The sequence below is a fragment of the Halichoeres trimaculatus genome, unplaced genomic scaffold (genome assembly GCF_033239565.1).
Source record: "Halichoeres trimaculatus isolate MK-OKI-2021-1 unplaced genomic scaffold, fHalTri1.1 fHalTri1_scaffold_19, whole genome shotgun sequence".
NCBI classification, from domain to species: Eukaryota; Metazoa; Chordata; class Actinopteri; order Labriformes; family Labridae; genus Halichoeres; species Halichoeres trimaculatus.
Window position 1 is genome coordinate 334964 of NW_027437197.1, and position 23045 is coordinate 358008.

The 23045-nt window shown below is 50.8% G+C and overlaps 1 protein-coding gene across 9 annotated transcripts in view; it reads right to left on the minus strand.

Moving 5' to 3' along the window:
- Positions 1–15913: 15913 nt before the first annotated feature.
- LOC141807987 (LIM domain only protein 7-like) overlaps positions 15914–23045 on the minus strand; it is a 46502-nt gene continuing 39370 nt past the window's right edge. For 4 of the 9 annotated variants that reach the window (XM_074694233.1, XM_074694232.1, XM_074694234.1 and 1 more), the window contains 8 exons: positions 22910–23017; positions 22629–22715; positions 21251–21729; positions 20562–20617; positions 19541–19724; positions 19036–19359; positions 18395–18503; positions 17946–18169 (listed from right to left, as the gene is read on the minus strand). In XM_074694233.1, coding sequence (XP_074550334.1) covers positions 17984–18169; positions 18395–18503; positions 19036–19359; positions 19541–19724; positions 20562–20617; positions 21251–21729; positions 22629–22715; positions 22910–23017 — 1533 coding nt within the window. In that variant the 3' untranslated portion in view covers positions 17946–17983. Of the gene's footprint in view, positions 16279–17807; positions 17911–17945; positions 18286–18327; positions 18504–19035; positions 19360–19540; positions 19725–20561; positions 20618–21250; positions 21730–22628; positions 22716–22909; positions 23018–23045 lie in introns of those variants that run through there. The other 5 variants (XM_074694235.1, XM_074694241.1, XM_074694238.1 and 2 more) reach the window with 4 other exon arrangements.

Below are 23045 nucleotides of genomic sequence, written 5' to 3' on the forward strand. Positions count from 1 at the left end.
TCCTCTGTGATCAGTGAGAGAACCCAGACCCCCAATCCTGTCAGAGGTTTACCTCCATCAACACACTGATTAAACTGAGTCAAACTGAGTCAAACTGAATCAAACTGAGTCAAACTGAGTCAAACTGAGTCAAACTGAGTCAAACTGAGTCAAACTGAGACGAACTGAGTCAAACTGAGTCAAACTGAGACGAACTGAGTCAAACTGAGACGAACTGAGTCAAACTGAGTCAAACTGAGACGAACTGAATCAAACTGAGTCAAACTGAATCAAACTGAATCAAACTGAGTCAAACTGAATAAAAATGAATCAAACTGAATAAAAATGAATCAAACTGAGTCAAACTGAATAAAAATGAATCAAACTGAATAAAAATGAATCAAACTGAATAAAAATGAATCAAACTGAATAAAAATGAATCAAACTGAGTCAAACTGAATAAAAATGAATCAAACTGAATAAAAATGAATCAAACTGAATAAAAATGAATCAAACTGAATCGAACTGAGTCAAACTGAGACAAACTGAGTCAAACTGAATCAAACTGAATCAAACTGAATCAAACTGAGTCAAACTGAATCAAACTGAGTCAAACTGAATCAAACTGAATCAAACTGAATCAGACTGAGTCAAACCCTGTGATGAAGTGACGGACCGTTCACTGCTCTCTCCTCTGATCAGCCCTTTCTGTATCATTCTCTGGGTCTGGCTCTGAACCTTCCAGAGGAAACAGGGGAAATATTTACATCAGGGCTCAGGGCCAGATGCTCTGAAAATGTCAAAGTTATTCTTCTCTTGATTTTCCTGAGCATCAGTCCAGGTCTGAAACATGTGGTTTGACTCTTTCTGTGAACTCTGACAGATAAAAAGAGGAAAAACGAGAGGATATGAACAGAAGGCAGACTGACAGACAGACGGACGTCTTCAGGCCGACGCTCTCTTTGAAATATTTTCAGCAGCCCCAGACCGAAGTCGTAGAGTCAGTGATGGGCTGTTTGTATGTTCAGGAGCCGGGGCAGCGATCAGAGACGTAGAAATACAAAGATAGAAAAGACTGAAGCCATGAAAACTAACACCTGCTGGACCCTGCTGATCTGGGCCCAGGTCTGAGCCTCAGCAGGTGATGGGGTCAGAAACTGAGGACTTTCCACAGATTAACGATAAAATCTCATCATGAGCTCAAACATTTTTTTTAATCACGCTGAAGACGAGAGGCAGGAGACGAGGACTCATCCATGCGTTGGGAAGGAACGCTGGGAGACGTTTCCTGACAGGATCAGATGTTGAGTGAGCGTCAGCCCCGAGGTGAAGCTTCGCCCTGATGTTCCAGAAACATCCGAGGATCTGTGTGGATGCTGGAGGAGCTCGGTATGAGAGACGCTCTTTGAACGGAAACGCTGCCAGAAGAACGCTGCGTTCACCAGCTTCAGGTTGAACATCGATCCTCACAGTTTAACTGCAGATATCTTTAGATTCAAAGAGCTCACAGGAAAATCTTTGAGTGATGAGGATTTAAACGGAGAGCTGTCACTCAGTCAGAGCTCCACAGCTTTAATGACTCAGAAACATCGAGCTGAGCATCCTCTCAGCCTGCATTCAGAAAGCTCTGCAGCCTGCAATCAAAGCCCACTTATACATCGACTCAGGCTCTACACCCTCTGTTTACCAGCTCTCATCTCCTGCAGAGCTCCACAAAGACGCTCCAGCCTGGTCTGACAGGCCAGAAACCAGAGAGGAGCCAGATCAGAGCTGTTACACCACCCATCGTCTAAAGCCAGAGGATGTGTCTGATCTGAGTCTGTCACACCTTTAATCTACGCTCCATCATCAGGAAGTCAAGAGAGAAAGACGCTCTGACAGAGAAACACGCCTCAGAGAGAACGACAGAGGAACACGCCTCAGAGAGAACGACAGAGGAACACGCCTCAGAGAGAACGACAGAGGAACACACCTTGTAGAGAAAAAGAGAAATAAAATGAAAAAGGAGTGAACAAACTTCTAGGCGTGCAGGGAGCAACAGGAGGTGCTTTCAAATCTTAATCTGAGGAACTGCAGAGACAGTCTGTCAGACTGATATTCATGGTGACTCTGTCTCAACTTAGCATTAGTTAGCATTAGTTAGCTACTTGCTCAGCCCTGCAATGACCTGGGCAGAAACACACTGTGGGTTACAGCTTCACAGTGAGGTCACACTGAGGTCAGACTTTCGACAGACTGAGACCAGGAAAGGAGCACGCTAAGGTCAAACTTTCGACAGACTGAGGTCAAACTGAGGTCACACTGAAGTCAAACTGTGGTCAGACTGAGGTCAGAAAAAGGTCACAATGACACCAGGAAGGGAACACACTGAGGTCAGACTGAGGTCAGACTGAGGACAGACTGAGGTCAGACTGAGGTCAAACTGAGGTCAGGCTGAGATCAGACTGAGGTCAGACTGAGGTCAGACTGTGGTCAGACTGAGGTCAGACTGAGATCAGACTGAGGTCAGACTAGGGTCAGACTGAGGTCAGACTGAGATCAGACTGAGGTCAGACTGTGGTCCTACTGAGGTCAAACTGAGATCAGACTGAGGTCAGACTGTGGTCAGACTGTGGTCAGACTGAGGTCAGACTGAGATCAGACTGAGTTCAGACTGAGATCAGACTGAGGTCACACTGAGGTCACACTGAGGTCACACTATGGACAGACTGAGACCAGGAAGGGGACACACTGAGGTCAGACTGAGGTCAGACTGAGGTCAGACTGAGGTCAGACTGTGGTCAGACTGAGGTCAGACTGTGGTCAGACTGAGGTCAGACATAGTTCAGACTGAGATCAGACTGAGGTCACACTGAGGTCACACTATGGACAGACTGAGACCAGGAAGGGGACACTCTGAGGTCAGACTGAGGTCAGACTGAGGTCAGACTGTGGTCAGACTGAGGTCAGACTGAGATCAGACTGAGTTCAGACTGAGATCAGACTGAGGTCACAATGAGGTCACACTGAGGTCACACTATGGACAGACTGAGACCAGGAAGGGGACACACTGAGGTCAGACTGAGGTCAGACTGAGGTCAGACTGAGGTCAGACTGTGGTCAGACTGAGGTCAGACTGTGGTCAGACTGAGGTCAGACATAGTTCAGACTGAGATCAGACTGAGGTCACACTGAGGTCACACTATGGACAGACTGAGACCAGGAAGGGGACACTCTGAGGTCAGACTGAGGTCAGACTGAGGTCAGACTGAGGTCAGATTGAGGTCAGACTGTGACCAGTTAGGGGACACTCTGAGGTCAGACTGTGGATGATGAGGACTGTGCGACTGGTGGAGGACTCTCTCAGTGACGTCCTCTCTGACTGTGAGGCTGGGCTCACGCTGAGGCAGGTGACATTTAGAGAGCGCAGAGGTTCACAGAGACTCTCCTGGAAAGGTAAAGGTCAGATGATGCCAGGCTGTCAGGAAACAAAAACATGCTCCAGCTGAGGGTAGGTCAGGACGAGGGGAAACCTGAGACCCTGGTCAGGACGAGGACACCGAGCTGGACCAGACCTCACCTCAGACAGGAGGAGCTGTACACTGAACCTCCACCTGCTCCATTACTTTAGGGAGAGGAATCAGATTGAGGAGAGAGGAGGAATGGAGGAGAGGAGGAGAGGAGGAGGAGGAGAGGAGGATAGAGGAGGAGAGGTGGATAGAGGAGTGGATGTGTATGTAGCTCCTGCAGGAGTCTTTGTTTTCTGTCTGTCTGCCTGTTTGTTTGTTTGTTTTTTTCTGTGCCTGTCTGTCTTTCTGTCTGCCTGTTTCTTTGTGTTTTTCTGTCTGTCTGTGGATGTGTGTGTAGCTCCTGCAGGAGTCTGCGTCCTCTGTCTGACCCTCCGTCTGAGCCTCAGCAGGTCTAAAATCAGCTCAGCAGGAGGAGAGGAGGCGCCTGAGCGTAAATGGAGATCTCCTCTAATGAACTGGCCGCGCCCCGGGAGGTCCGGCCCTCACAATGAATGTCTGCATGACTCTGTGAAGAAGTGAATTGAATTTGAGGGGATGAAATTACCGGCCTCTGTTTCCTGGGTCACTTCTGTCGGAGTGTTGAGGGCGATCATGAAGTTTCATTTCCTCTTCTCCCATCAGATTACTGTGTTTGTGCTCTGCTGCTGGAGGGAGGCGTGTTTACAGACGTCCTGAGCAAACAAAGACCCCAGAGACGGACCTCAGACTGCTGGATAACACCAGACCTGACGGAGGGAGAGTCTCCTACGTGATGAGGGCAGAGGAGGAGACTTACAGCTGGACTCTGGCTCAGAGTTAGATCCAGGTCAAAGGAGCTCAGGGTTCCTGGCTGTCAGCGTGGCTCCTGTTCCTCCGCTGGGAGCAGGAACCGTTATATAATAAGGAGGTGAATGATGTTCCAGCGGTGGAACAGGAGGAGGAGGAGGAGGAGGAGGAGAGCAGTGACACCTCCATCAGCAGCTCAGAGCAGTCTGACAGTTTGATAATATCTGAATAGGGCCTGATCATCGATGACTGATCGCTCTCCTCGGCCTGAAGGAGACTTTAAATATTCATGGACTGTAACGCAGCAGAGGTTGAAGCTGGAGCAGCTGAGTGGAGGAAATCAGAGTTGGTGACGGGGACAGATTTAGCCTCGCTCCAGCTGAGCTCCAAACCTACAGGCTCCAGTAACGGACTGAGCTCAGCCACCGACTTCGACCAGGATGGATCCACTTCCTGCCCACTTAGCGGGCTAATCTGCCCCTACCTGGGCGGCCATTGACCCGAGCCAGAGCGCCGAGCAGGCAGGAGGAGCCAGGTGGTGTAGCTGATTAACAGCATTGATTACTGATTAGGTGGAGAGGGTTTGTCAGGAAGAAGGAGGTGTTGAGGAGGAGCCGCAGCAGCTGGAGGATCAGCAGATCGCTGCTCCATCGTCGCCCGCAGTCAGAACGAACCCTCTCCAATCACAGCGCCGTCTGTGAGCACGCAGAGGTCAACAGCTGCTGCTCAGTCAGGAAATCAGGCTGTCAGCAAGGGGTTACTAAAGGGCAAAGAGAGTTAACGAGCAGAGACGAGAGAGGAGACAGCTCTCGGACAAGATACTCTCATCATCCTCATCATCCTCGTCCTAATTATCATTTTCATTCACAACATTGTTATTATTGTCATCATGATCATCATCATCATCATGATCATCATCATCATCATCATCATCACTCTCTTCATCATCTTTATTATCATCCTCATCATCATCTCCCTCAGCCTCATCCTAATCCTCGTTCTCCTTTTCATCATCCTCATCATCCTCATCATTAACATTATCCTCCTCATCATCATCCTTATCATCGTCCCCATCATCATCTCCCTCAGCCTCATCTTAATCCTCTTCCTTCTTTTCATCATCCTCATCACTATTGTCAGCATCATCATCTTCATCATCTTCATTATCAACATTATCCTCCTCATTCTCATTCTAATTATCATTATCATTCACAACATTATTATTATTGTCATCATTGTTCTCCTCATCATCATCATCATCATCATCATCATCATCATCATCATCATTATCATCATCATCATCATCATCATCATCATCACTCTTCATCATCCTTATTATCATCCCCATCATCATCTCCCTCAGCCTCATCCTAATCCTCGTCCTCCTTTTCATCATCCTCATCACCATCATTATCAACATTATCCTCCTCATCCTCATTCTCATTCTCATTATCATTATCATTCACAACATTCTTATCATCATCCTCATCCTCATCCTCATCATCATTATCATTCATAATATTCTTATTATTGTCATCATTATCCTCCTCATCATCACTCTCTTTATCCTTCTTATTATTGTCCCCATCATCTTCTCCCTCAGTTTCATCCTAATCCTCCTCCTTCTCATCATCGTCATCACTATCGTCAACATCAGCATCATCATCGTGATCATCTTTCTCCTTTTGATCATCTTTCCGAAACTCATCGTCCATATTATCATATTCCTTCTTCCCTACGTCATCATCCTTGTTTTCATTCTCATTCTCATCATCATCATTATCATTATTACCATCACTGGTCTTTATTATTATCATCATTTGGATCTGGATCAGTGAGTTATTCTGGGAACACAAGCTGAAACATGTGAAACACAAACAGCTCCAAACTGATCCTTGAGCTGGTCTGGGGGGTCAGGGGGGTCAGGGGTATCAGGGTGTCTGAAGGGTTCAGATCTCTAGTGGAGACAGTGGAAACAGTCTGAGTCCTCCTCTCCTGGACTCCCTGGAGGAGGAACAGGCAGATTTCCTGAATGAGGAAGATTTCCCTCACAGAGCTGCAGAGCCGCTCAGCTGGAGCACGTGATGGAGGGAAACAGAGCGGTGTTTGGCCTCTGTGTGGAAATATAACTCCAGTTTGTGCTCTCAGAGAATAACAGCTCTGATTCATGTGGAGCTGTGAAGAGACAGAGCCCTGAAAGAAATCAATCAGCACTCAGAGAAAAACACTCGCTCACAGCCCCCAGTGGACGCCTCACAACCAGGCGCAGGTGTTTATCAAAAAGTGCCGGCTTACTGGTGTTAATTAAGAAAGGGATTATTCTCCAAAAGCAGGCGAACAGAGCCGGGGGAGGCCTCGGCAAAGGACTGCTATCACAGGGACAGGACTCAGACAGAGGAGGAGGAGGAGGAGGAGGAGGAGGAGGAGGAGGAGGAGGCAGTGCACGCCGAAGATGGAAAAACACTCGTTTAAATGAGACGTTAAATGTCTGAGTGTATATGAGGAGACACTTTAAAGACACGCTGAGATGGAAATGAGACCTGAGAGACGTTTGATGAGGAGCAGGAGGAGACGACCTCCAGGCCCAGGAGTCACTTTAACACACAGCTGCACCTCCTCAGGAGAAATGAGTCACCAACAGGAACTGATGAAATACGATGTGTTGAAAATCCATCAGGAGGTGAGGGGGAATCCAATACCTGCATCAGACCATCCATCACCAGAGTCCCACTTTACAGACCTGGACCTGGTCACCACCTCTGGGGTCAGAAAGGTGACGATTCAAAGCGTGTTCGGGTGAAACAACAGATTCAGCAGCCATGAGGAAAACTGTGTTATCTCTGAATCTGAAGCTCATGGGTTGGACAACGTGGAGTTGGGTGATTCATTCAGAAAACATTAAACTCTAACCTCACCGTGGAGGTCTAACAGGGGTCTGGTTCTGCTCCAGGTTTCTGTCTGTGACAGGTTCGTCCTCTGACGCTCACTAAATGCTGCACAGGTCTCCCCTCACGGTGGGTCAGGACGAGCTCAGACTGTTCGTAAAGAAACGTTAGCAGACACAGATACAGACTGACTGACGCAGAGATGACAGCGACAGACAGAGGGACGGTAAACGCTCTCCACACATCCAGACTCAGATTACTGTTTATCACGTTCACATCAGCTTCACTTCAAACATCCTGCTGTGTGAAGGAGATAAAACCCACAACATGTTCCCTGTGACCAGGAGGAAGAGGAGGAAGAGGAGGACGAGGAGGAAGAAGAGGAAGAGCAGAGAGTATAAATGTCCCAGTCATCGCTCAGAGACAATGATAGTTTAGCTTTCTTACAGTAAGAGCTCGAAGGAAGTAGAGTCACATGTTTGGATGTTCAGTCTGTTCAAACAGCATCATCTCTCCTCCTCTCCTCCTCTCCTCCTCTCCTCCTCCTCTCCTCTCGTCTCCTCGTCTCCTCGGGACACGCAGTATCAGCTCAGGAGAGCATGAAATTGAGTTTGGAGACAAACGGGAGTGAGTGATGTTTCCAGGATAACCTAAAGCAAACACTCAGGCCATTAGTGAGTTAACAAGCCGCGCTCCCTAATAAGCCGAGCGTGTTCCTCGCTCCGTGTTCCTCGCTCCGTGTTCCTCGCTCCGTGTTCCCGTGCTCCCTGTGAGGCCCAGGAGCACTTACTGGGTTTAATGATGAACTCAGCTCAGAGCTCAGTTTCCAAAACAGACCAGGGTACAGTCAGGGGCCCACCCAGGGTCTGAGCAGATCCACCAACATAGGAATCTAAAGTCCGGTCTGTCAACATGGAGACATGCCAAGGACCGCTAACAGAGGGAAGCTAACAGGGGGAGAAGCCTCATTAAGATGGTTCATCTCGGGGTTAACTTTGTTAGCTTTAACTGAGGGTTAGCTTTATCTAAGGGTTAGCATTATCTAAGGGTTAGATTTGTAAGGTTTATTTGAGCGTTAGCTTTTTCTCAGGGTTATCATTATTTAAGGGTTAGCTTAATCTCAGGGTTAGCATTATCTAAGGGTTAGCATTGTTAACTGTAAATAGAGTAAGCATTTTCTTAGGGTTAGTTTTTTCTAAGGGTTAGCATTATCTGAAGGTTAACATTATCTGAGGGTTAGCATTGTCAACTGTACCTAGGGTTAGCATTGCCTCAGGGTTAGCATTATCTAAGGGTTAGCATTGTAAACTGTACCTAGGTAGCATAATCTGAGGGTTAGCATTTTCTAAGGGTAAGCATTGCTTCCTGTACCTGGGGTTAATATTGCCTCAGGGTTAGCATTATCTGAAGGTTAGCATTGTCAACTGTACCTAGGGGTTAGCATATCTAAGGGTTAACATTATCTGAAGGTTAGCATTGTCAACTGTACCTAGGGGTTAGCATATCTAAGGGTTAGCATTATCTAAGGGTAAGCATTGTTAGCTGTACCTAGAGTTAGCATTGCCTTAGGTTAGCATTATCTGAGGGTCAGCATTGTTAGCTCTACCAAGGTTAGCGTTGCCATTGTGTAAGCATTATCTGGGGGTTAGCATTGTTAGCTGTACCTAGGGTTAGCGTTGCCCCAAGGTTAGCATTCATGTGTGGAGTTTTCCCTCCTCACAGAGACCAACAGCGTGAAGACGAACGGAGCATTTGTCCAAAACAAACAGAGAGGAAATCAGTTTGGAGCCAGGACTCTGGAGAAATACCGGAGGGCACCTTGTCCCAGATCCAGATCCAGTTCTGGTCTCTGGGGGGGCCTGCAGTCAAGTATGAAGAGATAGCAGCTGGCGCATCACTGTCTGAGACCCCTGGGACTCTGGCCCCCCTGGGACTCTGGACCCCCTGGACTCTGGACCCCCTGGGACTCTGGACCCCCCAGGACTCTGGGGCTAAATCTCAGAGAGTTAAACTTTGAGGTTTCAGATTAAATGTCCCAGTTTAGTGTGAGTGAACTGAACCTGAAGGTCTGCTGCTTTCAGACGCTCCAACGCTCAGACCAACATCAGCCTCCATCCTGTTTCTGCCACAGAAACTCTTTATCTCCATCAACTGCTCAGTGACCCTCCTCCTCCTCCTCCTGCTCCTCCTCCTCCTCCTGCTGAGGGCTGAGGTCAGCCTTTACCTGCTTGCCTGATGTGAGGAGAGAGACCGACAGGTGGACTGAAACACGTCCTGACAGGAGGAAGACTGTTTCTACCTTTACATGATCCTAACCCTACACACAGAGGCGCACACCTGTCCCTCAGGTGTCCCTCACCTGTCCCTCAGGTGTCCCTAACCTGTCCCTCAGGTGTCCCTAACCTGTCCCTCACCTGTCCCTCAGGTGTCCCTAACCTGTCCCTCAGGTGTCCCTCACCTGTCCCTCAGGTGTCCCTAACCTGTCCCTCAGGTGTCCCTCAGGTGTCCCTATCCTGTCCCTCACCTGTCCCTCACCTGTCCCTAACCTGTCCCTCAGGTGTCCCTCACCTGTCCCTCAGGTGTCTCAGAGCCTGATTGTTTGGTTCCTCCATGGACTGAACATGACAGTCACATATTCAGACATGGGACATCAATAAATCCTTAGAGCTCGTCTCCTCAGCTGGAGCACGGTGAAAAGAGGAGCACGCAGAGCGGGAAATGATGGCGAGCAATCAGCCTCAGTAATTACTGCTCTGCACTGAGATAATGACGCTGATGGAGCTCCAACAAAGGACGGCGCTCACAGCTTCACCTTTCCACATGAAACATCACCCACACACCGCCGCAGTGACCACGATAACAGCTCCTCATGGACCTCCTGCTGTCTGAACAGGAGTCACTGAGAGGAGACTCAGAGAGGAGACTCAGTCAGAGGAGACTTAGTCAGAGGAGACTTAGTCAGAGGAGACTCAGTCAGAGGAGACTCAGAGAGGAGACTCAGTCAGAGGAGACTTAGTCAGAGGAGACTCAGTCAGAGGAGACTCAGAGAGGAGACTCAGTCAGAGGAGACTTAGAGAGGAGACTCAGAGAGGAGACTCAGAGAGGAGACTCAGAGAGGAGACTCAGTCAGAGGAGACTCAGAGAGGAGACTCAGTCGGAGGAGACTCAGTTAGAGAGGAGACTCAGTCAGAGGAGACTCAGAGAGGAGACTCAGAGAGGAGACTCAGAGAGGAGACTCAGTCAGAGAGGAGACTCAGAGAGGAGACTCAGAGAGGAGACTCAGAGGAGACTCAGTCAGAGGAGACTCAGAGAGGAGACTCAGTCAGAGGAGACTCAGAGAGGAGACTCAGAGAGGAGACTCAGAGGAGACTCAGTCAGAGGAGACTCAGTCAGAGACTCAGTCAGAGGAGACTCAGTCAGAGGAGACTCAGTCAGAGACTCAGTCAGAGGAGACTCAGTCAGAGGAGACTCAGTCAGAGGAGACTCAGTCAGAGGAGACTCAGAGAGGAGACTCAGAGAGGAGACTCAGTCAGAGGAGACTCAGAGAGGAGACTGTCAGGGTCAATTTGCTTCTTTTGTGAGTCTGAATGTGGCTCTGAGCTGTGTCATCAGTCTGATTTTTTTAGATCCTCTGTCGTGGTGAGAACCAGAGGATAAGACCAGAGGAAGGAACCTGAGACAGCCTGATGGTACGCAGAGACCTGTGTTAGTCTGAAGCTCAGGGGAGACAAAAGAGGAGGACAATCAGATCTGTGAGCTGCTGGAGGAGAAAATCCTCCTTTCAGAGAATCTGTCAGCCTTTGTGCTCCTCATCCTCTCTGCCTGAATCCTCAATCCTCAGGTGTTAGCCTCCTTTTCTCCTTCATATCCTTTAAATCTAAGGTTTATTTTTCTAACCTCTCTCTAACTGTCAGAAACATGGAAACAGTCAGACACACCGGACAGAAGGGGGCGATGGAGAGTGGAGCAGCTCTTTAACATCACTTTAAATAAAATGAGGTCATAAGGTCCCTGGTTTTGATGTGAGGGGCAGAGATACAGAGGAGCTGGACGTGACCTCCTCCAGCCCCCGTCCAGAGAAACCACCTCTGGGGGGAGGAGTCAGGAGGAGGAGTCAGGAGGTGTTTCCACCTGTCTTCAGTGTCAGAGGGAGGACGGAGACATGATGACATTTAGCTCCATCTGTGTGTCTCTGTGCGTAACACCAGCGTCAGAGCGAATCTCCTGACATCAGGTGACGGTTTGAGAGCGTGTCACCTCCTCTTTCAAGTTCTCCTCTGATAAAATCCTAATTAACTCCAGCGCAGGGCGAGGAGCGAGGAGCGAGGAGCGAGGAGTGAGGAGCGAGGGCAGAGGGGTAAACGGGCCCTGCCAGTGTGTGATAGACAGGCATGAACACACACACACACACACACACACACACACACACACACACACACACACACACACACACACACACACACACACACACACACACACACACACACACACACACACCTGGACCAGTGAAGAGCTGTGCCATCTGCCTTCATAAAGAAAACTCTGAATGAGATCCAGCGCCACCAAATATTCGTCAGGAGCTTTTATCTCACACCTGTCTCTCTGTGGCTGTTTGAACAGATGCATGCTGGGAGGTAGAGCTGCTGTAATGAATGGGGGGGGGGGGCTGCAGCCTCCAGACTACAAACAGGAAATGTGTTGTGACTTTAATACGAGCTAAATGTGATAGGATTCATCCTCAGTGAATGACTTCTCTCCCGTTCGTCTCCTGCTGCTTGACATGCAGAAAAACGTCCGCTGAAGGAGAAACACGCTAACAGAGAATCAGTATTCCTGTTCATGCTCGCCCCAAACAGGACGGATTAAAACCAGGACAGAAGACTTGGTCCTGTCCCCCTCGGGTGTGATGCAGTCTGTATCAGGGAGGCCAGCTGTGACCGTGCAGGCTTATCGTTTCTCAGCCGTGTAACCCTTCCTGCTCTCTGTGCCGCTCTCTGTGCCGCTCTCTGTGCCGCTCTCTGTGCCGCTCTCTGTGCCGCTCTCTGTGCCGCTCTCTGTGCCGCTCTCTGTGCCGCTCTCTGTGCTGCTCTCTGTGCCGCTCTCTGTGCTGCTCCGAGCTGAAGAAAGAAACTCAATGAATGTCTTTAACTGTGGACCCTCCTTTTCCTCAGCCTGGATCCAGTCAGAGCTCTTTAAGGTCACAGACAGAAACCACGTACTCTGTCCTCAGCCCAACAGGCTGTGTTTTCCTCTCCCTCACAGACCAGGACGGATTCAGAAAAGCTTCATTTTCTCTTTCTGTGCAGGTTTTAGACGAGTCATCTTCATGGCTGTTGGACGGTCTCCTGCAGGGACTGGATCAGATCTGGATCAGATCTGGATCAGATCTGGATCAGTTCTGGCTCAAACCTGGGTGCTCTGTGGAAGCAGTCAGGCTAACGATGCTCAGAGGACTCACCTGCCCCGTGCTCGGCTCTCTGCTGTGGTTTGGTTTCTGGATGATCTGAATCCCTGAAGCTTTACCCTTTACTGAGTCAGGGATTAGAGTTCATAATGAGGACAGGCAGGGATCAGACCCATCATTTCCTCAGCCAACCAAAGGTCACGGATCGATGGCTCTCCACACGTCTGAAGAAATGTTTTCATGTCTGCAGCGAGCTCGATCGTCTGTAAATAATCACTTATTGATCAGCCACCTGTGCACGCCGCGGGGCGCTGCACTCAAACACTTTTACACCAGATGAACATGTTGATTAAAATTATTCATTACCACGCATGGATTAATCATCTACCCAGGGCACAGGGTTCAGGGGCCCCCAGGGGCCACGGCCTGGGTTTGAAGTGACTTCATTCTCTGCGCAGGAAGTCAATTTAGGAATCAAACAGACGCCAAACAGTTCATCCAATCCCATTGGCCTTTGGCCCTCTCCACCACCTCAGAGAGAAACGAGACGCCACCCAACTCCTGCTCCGTCACCTCCTCCTGTCTCCGTCTGTCGTGGTCAGAGCGACTGTTTCCTCTTCCACAGCGAACACGATTTTACAGAGTGAGGATAAACTGACGTCAGATCAGAGCCACACATTCACAGCAAACAGACTTCAGCACCATGGACTGGATCACATGAGAGAGGAGACAGCTAAGCTAGGAGAAGCTAACGCTAAGCTAACGCTAAGCTAACCTTACTGTATTCAGAAGCTGTGTTATGTAGCTAATTTCATTTTAACACAGAAGGGAGGTGTTTCATCGTAGAGGAGGTGTTTCATCATAGAGGAGGTGTTTCATCGTAGAGGAGGTGTTTCATCATAGAGGAGGTGTTTCATCGTAGAGGAGGTGTTTCATCATAGAGGAGGTGTTTTATCATAGAGGAGGTGTTTCATCATAGAGGAGGTGTTTCATTATAGAGGAGGTGTTTCATCGTAGAGGAGGTGTTTCATCGTAGAGGAGGTGTTTTATCATAGAGGAGGTGTTTCATCATAGAGGAGGTGTTTTATCATAGAGGAGGTGTTTCATCATAGAGGAGGTGTTTTATCATAGAGGAGGTGTTTCATCATAGAGGAGGTGTTTCATCATAGAGGAGGTGAGGAGCTGTTCCCTCTACCTTTCTGATACGGTCAGGGTTAAGGGGTCAGGGGTTCAGGTGCTCAGTCTCTGGTTTTTAGACCCTCTGTCTTTGTTCAGGCGGTTGATGAGCAGCAGGATCTGGACCTGACCCTGGGAGACCGGCTCTCTGACTCTCAGGTTTATTTAAAATCCATTTCCTCTAATGTCTGAGCTTCATTTCTCTGACAGCTCTTCAGGTGGTATACAACAGGTCCCATGGCAACAGGTCTGTGACAAGTCTGCAATTACCTGACTAATGACAGCATCTGTTCAGGCTGAGGGGAGCTCCAGCCAACGCTTCGTTTAGACAGGATCAGTCAGAGACCGAGGCCCAGAGAGGCTTCAGGTTTAGGATCAGTCAGAGACCGAGGCCCAGAGAGGCTTCAGGTTTAGGATCAGTCAGAGACCGAGGCCCAGAGAGGCTTCAGGTTTAGGATCAGTCAGAGACCGAGGCCCAGAGAGGCTTCAGGTTTAGGATCAGTCAGAGATCACTCCTGGGCACTGAGAGGGTTGAAAACATCCAGTCCACATCAGTCTGGTTCTTCTACAGACACATGGACCTGCTCCTTCAGCCCTGACAGACTCTGGTCTCCTCAGACTGTGTGGATTAAGGTACCTGTACTCTGAACCAGCATCAGATTAAGTCCACTAATACAATCACATGGGTAAATGAGCTTAGCTGACTTTCTATTGTGTCCAAAAAAACTCACCAGCTTACAGACAGTTAGCACAGCCTGAGCCATCCTCAGCCTGTGAGGAAGATCACAGCGCCCCCTGTGGACCCAGTTCAGGAACTACTCACACACAGTTTGGTGGTTTGGGGTGAAGGATCCTCTCAGAGACGCCTGACCCCATAAAACCAGAAACCCCCTGATCACTGCAGTCTTCATCGGAGAGACAAAGAAAGAGGAATGGGGAACACATCTGAGCTCCCCCCCCTGACACACACACACACACACAATCACACACACACACACACACACACACACACACACACACACACACACATACACACACACACACACACACACACACACACACACACACACACACACACACACACACACACACACACACACACACCTTGTTTCTCAGTGTGAGGATTAAAACCTCTTCCTCCCACGAGCGCCCAGAGGAAGCTGAACCAGGAGCCCAGAATAGGAGGACCTGCCTGGGCCCAGTTTGTGCCTGACCTCAGTTTGTGCCGGACCTCCTGGAGACGGAGCCAGACTCTGCTCCATCAGCCGCTCTCCATCAGAGCCTCAGATTATCTCCATTCATGGGAAAATTTAACGTTCCCCGCTTTTCAAACGCTGGGACTAAAAAATCAGGAAGGCTTCTCTGCCAATGAATATTCAGAGGATGTTTATGCAGAGAGGATCACATGAAACAGATAAAAACCACAGAGAGCATGAAGAAAATAGATCATCAAAGAGGAATCAGACCAACGCTGCTCACACCATGAAATATGTATGACTAACTGGCTTCAGAGACGGAGCAGAAAGGTCCTCTGACAAACACAGCTCATTCAGATTCCTCTGATTAGGAGACAGCTCTGCAGACAGACAGGCAGACAGACAGACAGACAGACAGAGAGACAGACAGACAGACAGACAGACAGAGAGACAGACAGACAGGCAGACAGACAGAGAGACAGACAGACAGGCAGACAGAGAGACAGAGAGAAAGGCAGACAGACAGGCAGACAGACAGACAGACAGACAGACAGGCAGACAGACAGACAGAGAGACAGGCAGACAGACAGGCAGACAGACAGACAGACAGACAGAGAGAGAGACAGGCAGACAGACAGGCAGACAGACAGACAGACAGACAGAGAGAGAGACAGGCAGACAGACAGACAGACAGACAGACAGACAGACAGACAGACAGACAGACAGACAGAGAGACAGGCAGGCAGAGGGAACAGAAAAACACACAGACACCAGGTGAGCTTTTAGTCTTTTATTTACAAACGTTTGCGTTTCAATGCCGTTCATTCAGGACGAGATTCTTCACTCAGAAACCTGCTCCTGTGTTCAAAACTCCTGAAACCTCAGACAAGTGCTATCCAAGCAGTTTAAATATATCCAGAAAGCTCTAATAATCTCAATCACTTCCCCGTTACAACAACAACAAGGCCCCAAGACCACACAAGACCTCAGACAACAGACAGACAGACAGACAGGTTACAATCACAGAGAGACAGACAGACAGAGGGATGAAGCATGCAGAGCAGTAAAAATCTCTCTGTGATAGTCTATCCTGAATCAGCTGATGGAGAGTCGACAGTAGAACAATAAACAGCGGCGTGCAGGAAGGCCCTGACTCTGTACAGCAGTAATACTTCCTCTGATATGAAAGTCTTTAAGCCCCGCCTCCAGCCCGCTCTGAATGAAGCACTGATAAAAACTCCTCTCAGACCACGGCCCAGCTGGATCCACTGATCCTGATCCACAGCTCACGGGTTGTTGTCGCTCGTGGTCTCCTCATCAATCTGCTGCAGCACGCTCAGGTCACATGGAGGTGGGCTGACCAGCTGGGGGGGCACAGAGACCTGCATCAGTCCACCAGTCCATCAGTCCATCAGTTCATCAGTCCATCAGTTCGTCAGTACGTCAGTACGTCAGTACGTCAGTCCATCAGTCCACCAGTCCATCAGTCCACCAGTCCATCAGTCCATCAGTCCACCAGTCCATCAGTCCATCAGTCCGTCAGTCCGTCAGTCCATCAGTCCACCAGTCCGTCAGTCCATCAGTCCACCAGTCCATCAGTCCATCAGTCCGTCAGTCCGTCAGTCCATCAGTCCACCAGTCCGTCAGTCCATCAGTCCACCAGTCCATCAGTCCATCAGTCCATCAGTCCGTCAGTCCATCAGTCCACCAGTCCGTCAGTACGTCAGTCCATCAGTCCACCAGTCCATCAGTCCACCAGTCCATCAGTCCATCAGTCCACCAGTCCATCAGTCCATCAGTCCATCAGTCCGTCAGTCCGTCAGTCCATCAGTCCATCAGTCCATCAGTCCGTCAGTCCGTCAGTCCATCAGTTCATCAGTTCATCAGTCCTTTATCACTGTCATCACTCCACCATCACTCCATCATCACTCCATCATCTCTCCACCATCACTCATCATCTCTCCATCATCACTCCATCACTCCACCATCACTCCATCATCACTCCACCATCACTCCATCATCTCTCCATCATCACTCCATCACTCCATCATCATTCCATCACTCCACCATCACTCCATCATCACTCCACCATCACTCATCATCACTCCATCACTCCACCATCACTCCATCATCACTCCACCATCACTCCATCATCACTCCACCATCTCTCCATCATCACTCCATCACTCCACCATCACTCCATCATCACTCCACCATCACTCCATCATCTCTCCATCATCACTCCATCACTCCATCATCATTCCATCACTCCACCATCACTCCATCATCACTCCACCATCACTCTACCATCACTCCATCATCACTCCATCACTCCACCATCACTCCATCATCACTCCATCACTCCACCATCACTCCATCATCACTCCACCATCACTCCATCATCACTCCATCATCTCTCCACCATCACTCATCATCTCTCCATCATCACTCCATCACTCCACCATCACTCCACCATCACTCCACCATCACTCCACCATCACTCCACCATCACTCCATCATCACTCCATCACTCCACCATCACTCCACCATCTCTCCACCATCACTCCATCATCACTCCATCTTCACTCCACTATCACTCCATCATCACTCCATCATCACTCCACCATCACTCCATCACTCCATCATCTCTCCATCATCACTCCATCATCACTCCATCACTCCATCATCACTCCATCACTCCATCATCACTCCATCACTCCATCATCTCTCCATCATCACTCCATCACTCCATCATCACTCCACCATCACTCCATCCCTCCATCATCCCTCCACCATCACTCCATCATCACTCCATAATCACTCCATCATCACTCCATCACTCCATCATCACTCCATCTCTCCATCATCACTCCATCACTCCATCATCACTCACTTTTGAATCGCATGTAGCAGGAGTTGCAGTAGAGCTGTTTGTTTCGTATTCTGACTTCAGCCCCGGCCTCCGATCCCCCGAGGTCAGACTGACAGTCGATGCACTGAGAGGAGGAGGAGGAGGAGGAGGAAGAGGAGAAGGAGGAGTTAGACAAAGACATGACTTAAGATCATCTTTCACAAACAGGAGGAGAAAAAAAACTCCCTGAGCACCACGGAGAGAAGAAGAGGAGCTGAAAGACGAGCTGAAAGAGAGGAAGAAGGAGAATTCACGGAGAAGAGGTGAAGTTCCAGAAGATTCCTCCAGCAGACTGATGGAGAGTTTGGAGAGAGGAGCAGGGTGAGTTGGTGGAGCAGGCTGGTCTAAGGACAGGTGTATCATAGGACAGGTGAATCAGGACAGGTGAATCAGGACAGGTGAATCAGGACAGGTGGAAGTGATCAGGTTAGCGTTTCAGGATCAGATAGTAGAGGGTCGTGGAGGAGCTCCAGAGGAGGAGCTCCAGAGGAGGAGCTCCAGAGGAGGAGCTCCAGAGGAGGAGCTCCAGAGGAGGAGCTCCAGAGGAGGCGGTGGAGCCGAGCGCTCACCTTAAAACACCTCAAATGATAACAGAGCCCCAGAGACTCGATGATCATGGCCGCTCCCTTCCCCAGCGGGAGGTCACAGTACGTACAGATTTTCTTTCCACTCACTGACCTGGATCACAGAACGCACAGCTGACAGTTTAGAGTCTAACACACACACACACACACACACACACACACACACACACACACACACACACACACACACACACACACACACACACACACACACACACACACCTGAAACCAAGGTTAACAGAGTCAGACTTCAGGTGAGTTTGAGCTTCAGTCAGACGTTAATCACAGGTAAAACATCAGAGGCTCTGTTTGTCTGATCCAATCAGCACCTGTCAGCTGGTGCCACGGTCACATGGCACAGAGTCACATGACACAGAGTCACATGACACAGAGTCACATGACACAGAGTCACATGACACAGAGTCACATGACACAGAAGCTATACTGTGTTTAGAAAAACTGGATCCATTACCAGGTGAACCACACCTCAACATATTTATAAATCCCAGTTAACCCAGTTAACCCAGTAAACCAAATACACCAGTCAACCAGTAAACCCAGTAACCCAGTGATCTGAGGTTAGGGGCAGCTGCTGGGGCGTTAGGCGAAGCGGTTTCTGGACTCACCTGCTCCTCTGCTGGGCTCCGGACTCGGACGTGGGCTCTGGAGACCTGGTGGGGGAGGGGGAGGAGAAGGAGGGGGAGGTGGACTGTCGGGACCAGGGCGCCGTGGGGGTTCCCGCCCCGCCTCGCAGGGAGCCCATGGAGTAGGAGGAGGGCAGGGTGGAGGATCCGGGCCTCTGGGCCCCCGCCCAGCCCTGGGAGGAGCTGCTGCTGCCAGAGAGCGCCGAGTGGGGGCGGGTGTAGTTGGGGATGGAGGAGGAGCTCCTGGGCGTCCACGACGAGCGCCACGAGTTATAGGAGGAGTCCAGGTTGTCCAGAGACTCACCCCTGCAAAGCCAGGCCACGCCACACCAGGTGAGCTGTTAGTAAGGGGGCGGGGCTGCCGCCTGACTCTGCAGCGAGCGCCGTCTCAGTCACTGATGGACTGACGCGCTGAGAGTCAGAGGCAGACGCCGCTGACGTTAGTGAGAAAACCAAACCACCACGCCACACGGAGGGTCTACTCTACCTGCGCATCGGGGGCATGTCGGGGTCTCTGCCGGCCGGCGGCTCCGAGGAGCGCTGGCGGATCCAGCTGCTGTCCGTCAGCAGGGGAGTCTTCTTCTTCATCTCGTTCAGGATCTGCTGACGCTCCGCCTCAGCCTGCGACGACGGCACCTGACCCTTCCTGTCCAGAGCGCCGCTGCCCGACACTGCACCCAGAGAGGAGATAAAACTGAGGATGAGGAGGGAGGACTGAGAGGAAGAGTCTCTGTGAGGTCTGCATCAGAGGATCTGTCAGGATCTGGACAGAGACGTGGACCCTGGATCTTTGTTGGTCTGTTTGTCTCTGTGGACTTTGGACCATAAACATCAGACTCAATCAAAGCGGGGATCAAATTAATCATGAAGCTGATTCGGTTTGATTTCATCGTCATTCACAGAGGATCCAGTCAGAGGAACCTGAGGAAAGAGGATCCAGTCAGAGGATCCAGTCAGAGGATCCAGTCAGAGGATCCAGTCAGAGGATCCAGTCAGAGGATCCAGTCAGAGGAACCTGAGGAAACAGGATCCACGAGCTAACGGTTTCTGATTCTCATTTTCTGGTCGGCTGAATGATTGATCGGCCGCTCGATTGTTCGGCTGTGAGTCAGATCTGATGGATCAAAGAGGGTCAGAGAGGGTCAGAGGGTCACAGGGGGGACTGATTTGGTCTCAGATTGAGGTCTTGGCGGTCTCAGGGCCCAGCCCACCTCTCTCTGGCTCTCTGTATCTCATGGCGTTGAGGATACTCCTCCTCTCCAGCTCCAGCTCGGAGGCGGCGTGCTCCACCTGGAGCTGCCTGTCGTTCAGGGTCCTCAGCTGCTCCTCCAGCAGCCAGTGAGCCATGCCCCCCGGCTGCACCTGAACACCTGCAGCAGAGCACACGCGTGCAGCCACAACCCAACACGGAGTCAGACACAGGCGGACTCTCAAACCCTGACACGTCCTCCCACAGCCCCTCCCCTTACATCACCAATCAAACAATCACAGAAAATCAGGAGTCTGACCTCTCCTCTGGGGTCTCTCCTCCTCATCCAGCGCGGGGGAGGACTTGGATTTTGTCCTGAAAACATAAAAACTTGATGTTAGTGAAACGACCTGAGCAGTGAGAGCAACCATCAGGCCTAACGAGGCCACAGAGACACCTCGTTATGACCGTCATCAGAGCGCTCCCTGCTGCACACACACCACATCCAATCCTCCTCTCTGCTGGACGCCTCTTTAACACACACACACACACACACACACACACACACACACACACACACACACACACACACACACACACACACACACACACACACACACACACACACACACACACACACACACACACACACACACACACAGAGGGACTGAAGCATGTGATGAAGAGGAGGATGATCTGTGGAACCTGCACCAACCTGTCTGCAGAGGACAGGGCAGACTGCACAGAGACCCGGGACCCCCAAGACCTTTGGTGAGGGTGAGACAGGGACCAGGGTTAGAGCAGGTTAGTCACATGATGCACACACAGGTTAGTCACATGATGCACACACAGGTTAGTCACATGACCCACACACAGGTTGGTCACATGACCCACACTGACAGACTGATGTAAACACACTGAAGCAGGTTTTGTTGTTAGTGTTATGACAGATGAGGAGGTGAAATGAGGAGGTGCAGTGACAGATGAGGAGGTGCAGTCTGGACTAACCTCTGCTGCTCAGAGGCCCTCTGGCGCTCCCACTGCTGCTGCTCCCAAGCCTCCTGTTGCCTCCTCTCCTCCTCCCGTTCCTCCTCTCTCTTCCTCTGCTGCCTCAGCTCCTCCTCCCGTTCCTCCTCTCTTCTCCTCTGTTGCCTTAGCTCCTCCCCCCTCCTCTGCCTCTCCTCTTCAGCCTCTCTCTCCCTCCTCTTCCTCTCCTCCTCAGCCTCCATCTCCCTCCTCATCCTCTCCTCCTCAGCCTCCATCTCCCTCCTCTTCCTCTCCTCCTCTGCCTCTCTCTCCCTCCTCTGCCTCTCCTCCCTCAGAAGCTGCAGTTCCCGTTCCTCCTCCTCCCTCTTCCTCCTCTCCTCAGCCTGCCTTTGGCGCTCCTGCTCCTCCTTTCTCTTCCTCTCTTCCTCTTCCCACAAAGGAGCGATGGCGTGGCTGGAGGGGGAGTGTGGGCCGAGGCTGTTCACCTCCAGGACGCTGGGCTGAGAGGAGGAGAGGAGGAGAGGAGAGGAGAGGAGAGGAGAGGAGAGGAGTGAGAGGAGAGGAGAGGAGAGGAGAGGAGAGGAGAGGAGAGGAGAGGAGAGGAGAGGAGAGGAGAGGAGAGGAGCGAGAGGAGGGGTTTGTAGGTTTATTTCTTCCAGTCAAAGCTCCTGCTGCTGGGCTCAGACTAAATGCTGGATCCAGGACCTTCAGTCTGCCTGTCCTACCTGCTGCTGGGCTCAGACTAAATGCTGGATCCAGGACCTTCAGTCTGCCTGTCCTACCTGCTGCTGGGCTCAGACTAAATGCTGGATCCACCACCCTCAGTCTGTCCTACCTGCTGGGCTCAAACTAAATGCTGGAACCACCACCCTCAGGCTGCCTGTCCTACCTGCTGCTGGGCTCAGACTAAATGCTGGAACCACCACCCTCAGGCTGCCTGTCCTACCTGCTGCTGGGCTCAGACTAAATGCTGGATCCACCACTCTTAGTCTGCCTGTCCTACCTGCTGCTGGGCTCAGACTAAATGCTGGAACCAGGACCCTCAGGCTGCCTGTCCTACCTACTGCTGGGCTCAGACTAAATGCTGGAACCAGGACCCTCAGGCTGCCTGTCCTACCTACTGCTGGGCTCAGACTAAATGCTGGAACCAGGACCCTCAGGCTGCCTGTCCTACCTGCTGCTGGGCTCAGACTAAATGCTGGAACCACCACCCTCAGGCTGCCTGTCCTACCTGCTGGGCTCAGACTAAATGCTGGAACCACCACCCTCAGGCTGCCTGTCCTACCTGCTGCTGGGCTCAGACTAAACGCTGGAACCAGGACCATCAGTCTGCCTGTCCTACCTGCTGCTGGGCTCAGACTAAACGCTGGAACCAGGACCCTCAGGCTGCCTGTCCTACCTGCTGCTGGGCTCGGCTCTTTGAAATCTCCTCCTGCGCTCTGTGCCACTCCTCCTGCAGCTTCTCCTGGTCCCGTTTGTACTTCTCCTGTAAGGACAGCAGAGGGAGAGGTTAAAGGTCATCCTCCCTAATGAATCCCAGGCATGCAGTGGCACAGAGGAGGACACGCTAACAGGAGGAGCAGGAGGAGGAGGGGGGGGAGGAGGAGCTTTGAGTTGATCTCATTTAATGATACTCATCCTCACACACAGACAAACCAACATGAGCACGCATGGGGCTACCTGCAGGAGGCGCTCCTGCTCCTTCTGCCATTTCTCCTGTCTCCTGCGCTCCTCTTCTGGATCCCAGGACCATCGACTGGAGGAGGGGGTGAGAGCAGGAACAGGGATCTGCAGGAGGAGGAGGAGGTGACGCAGC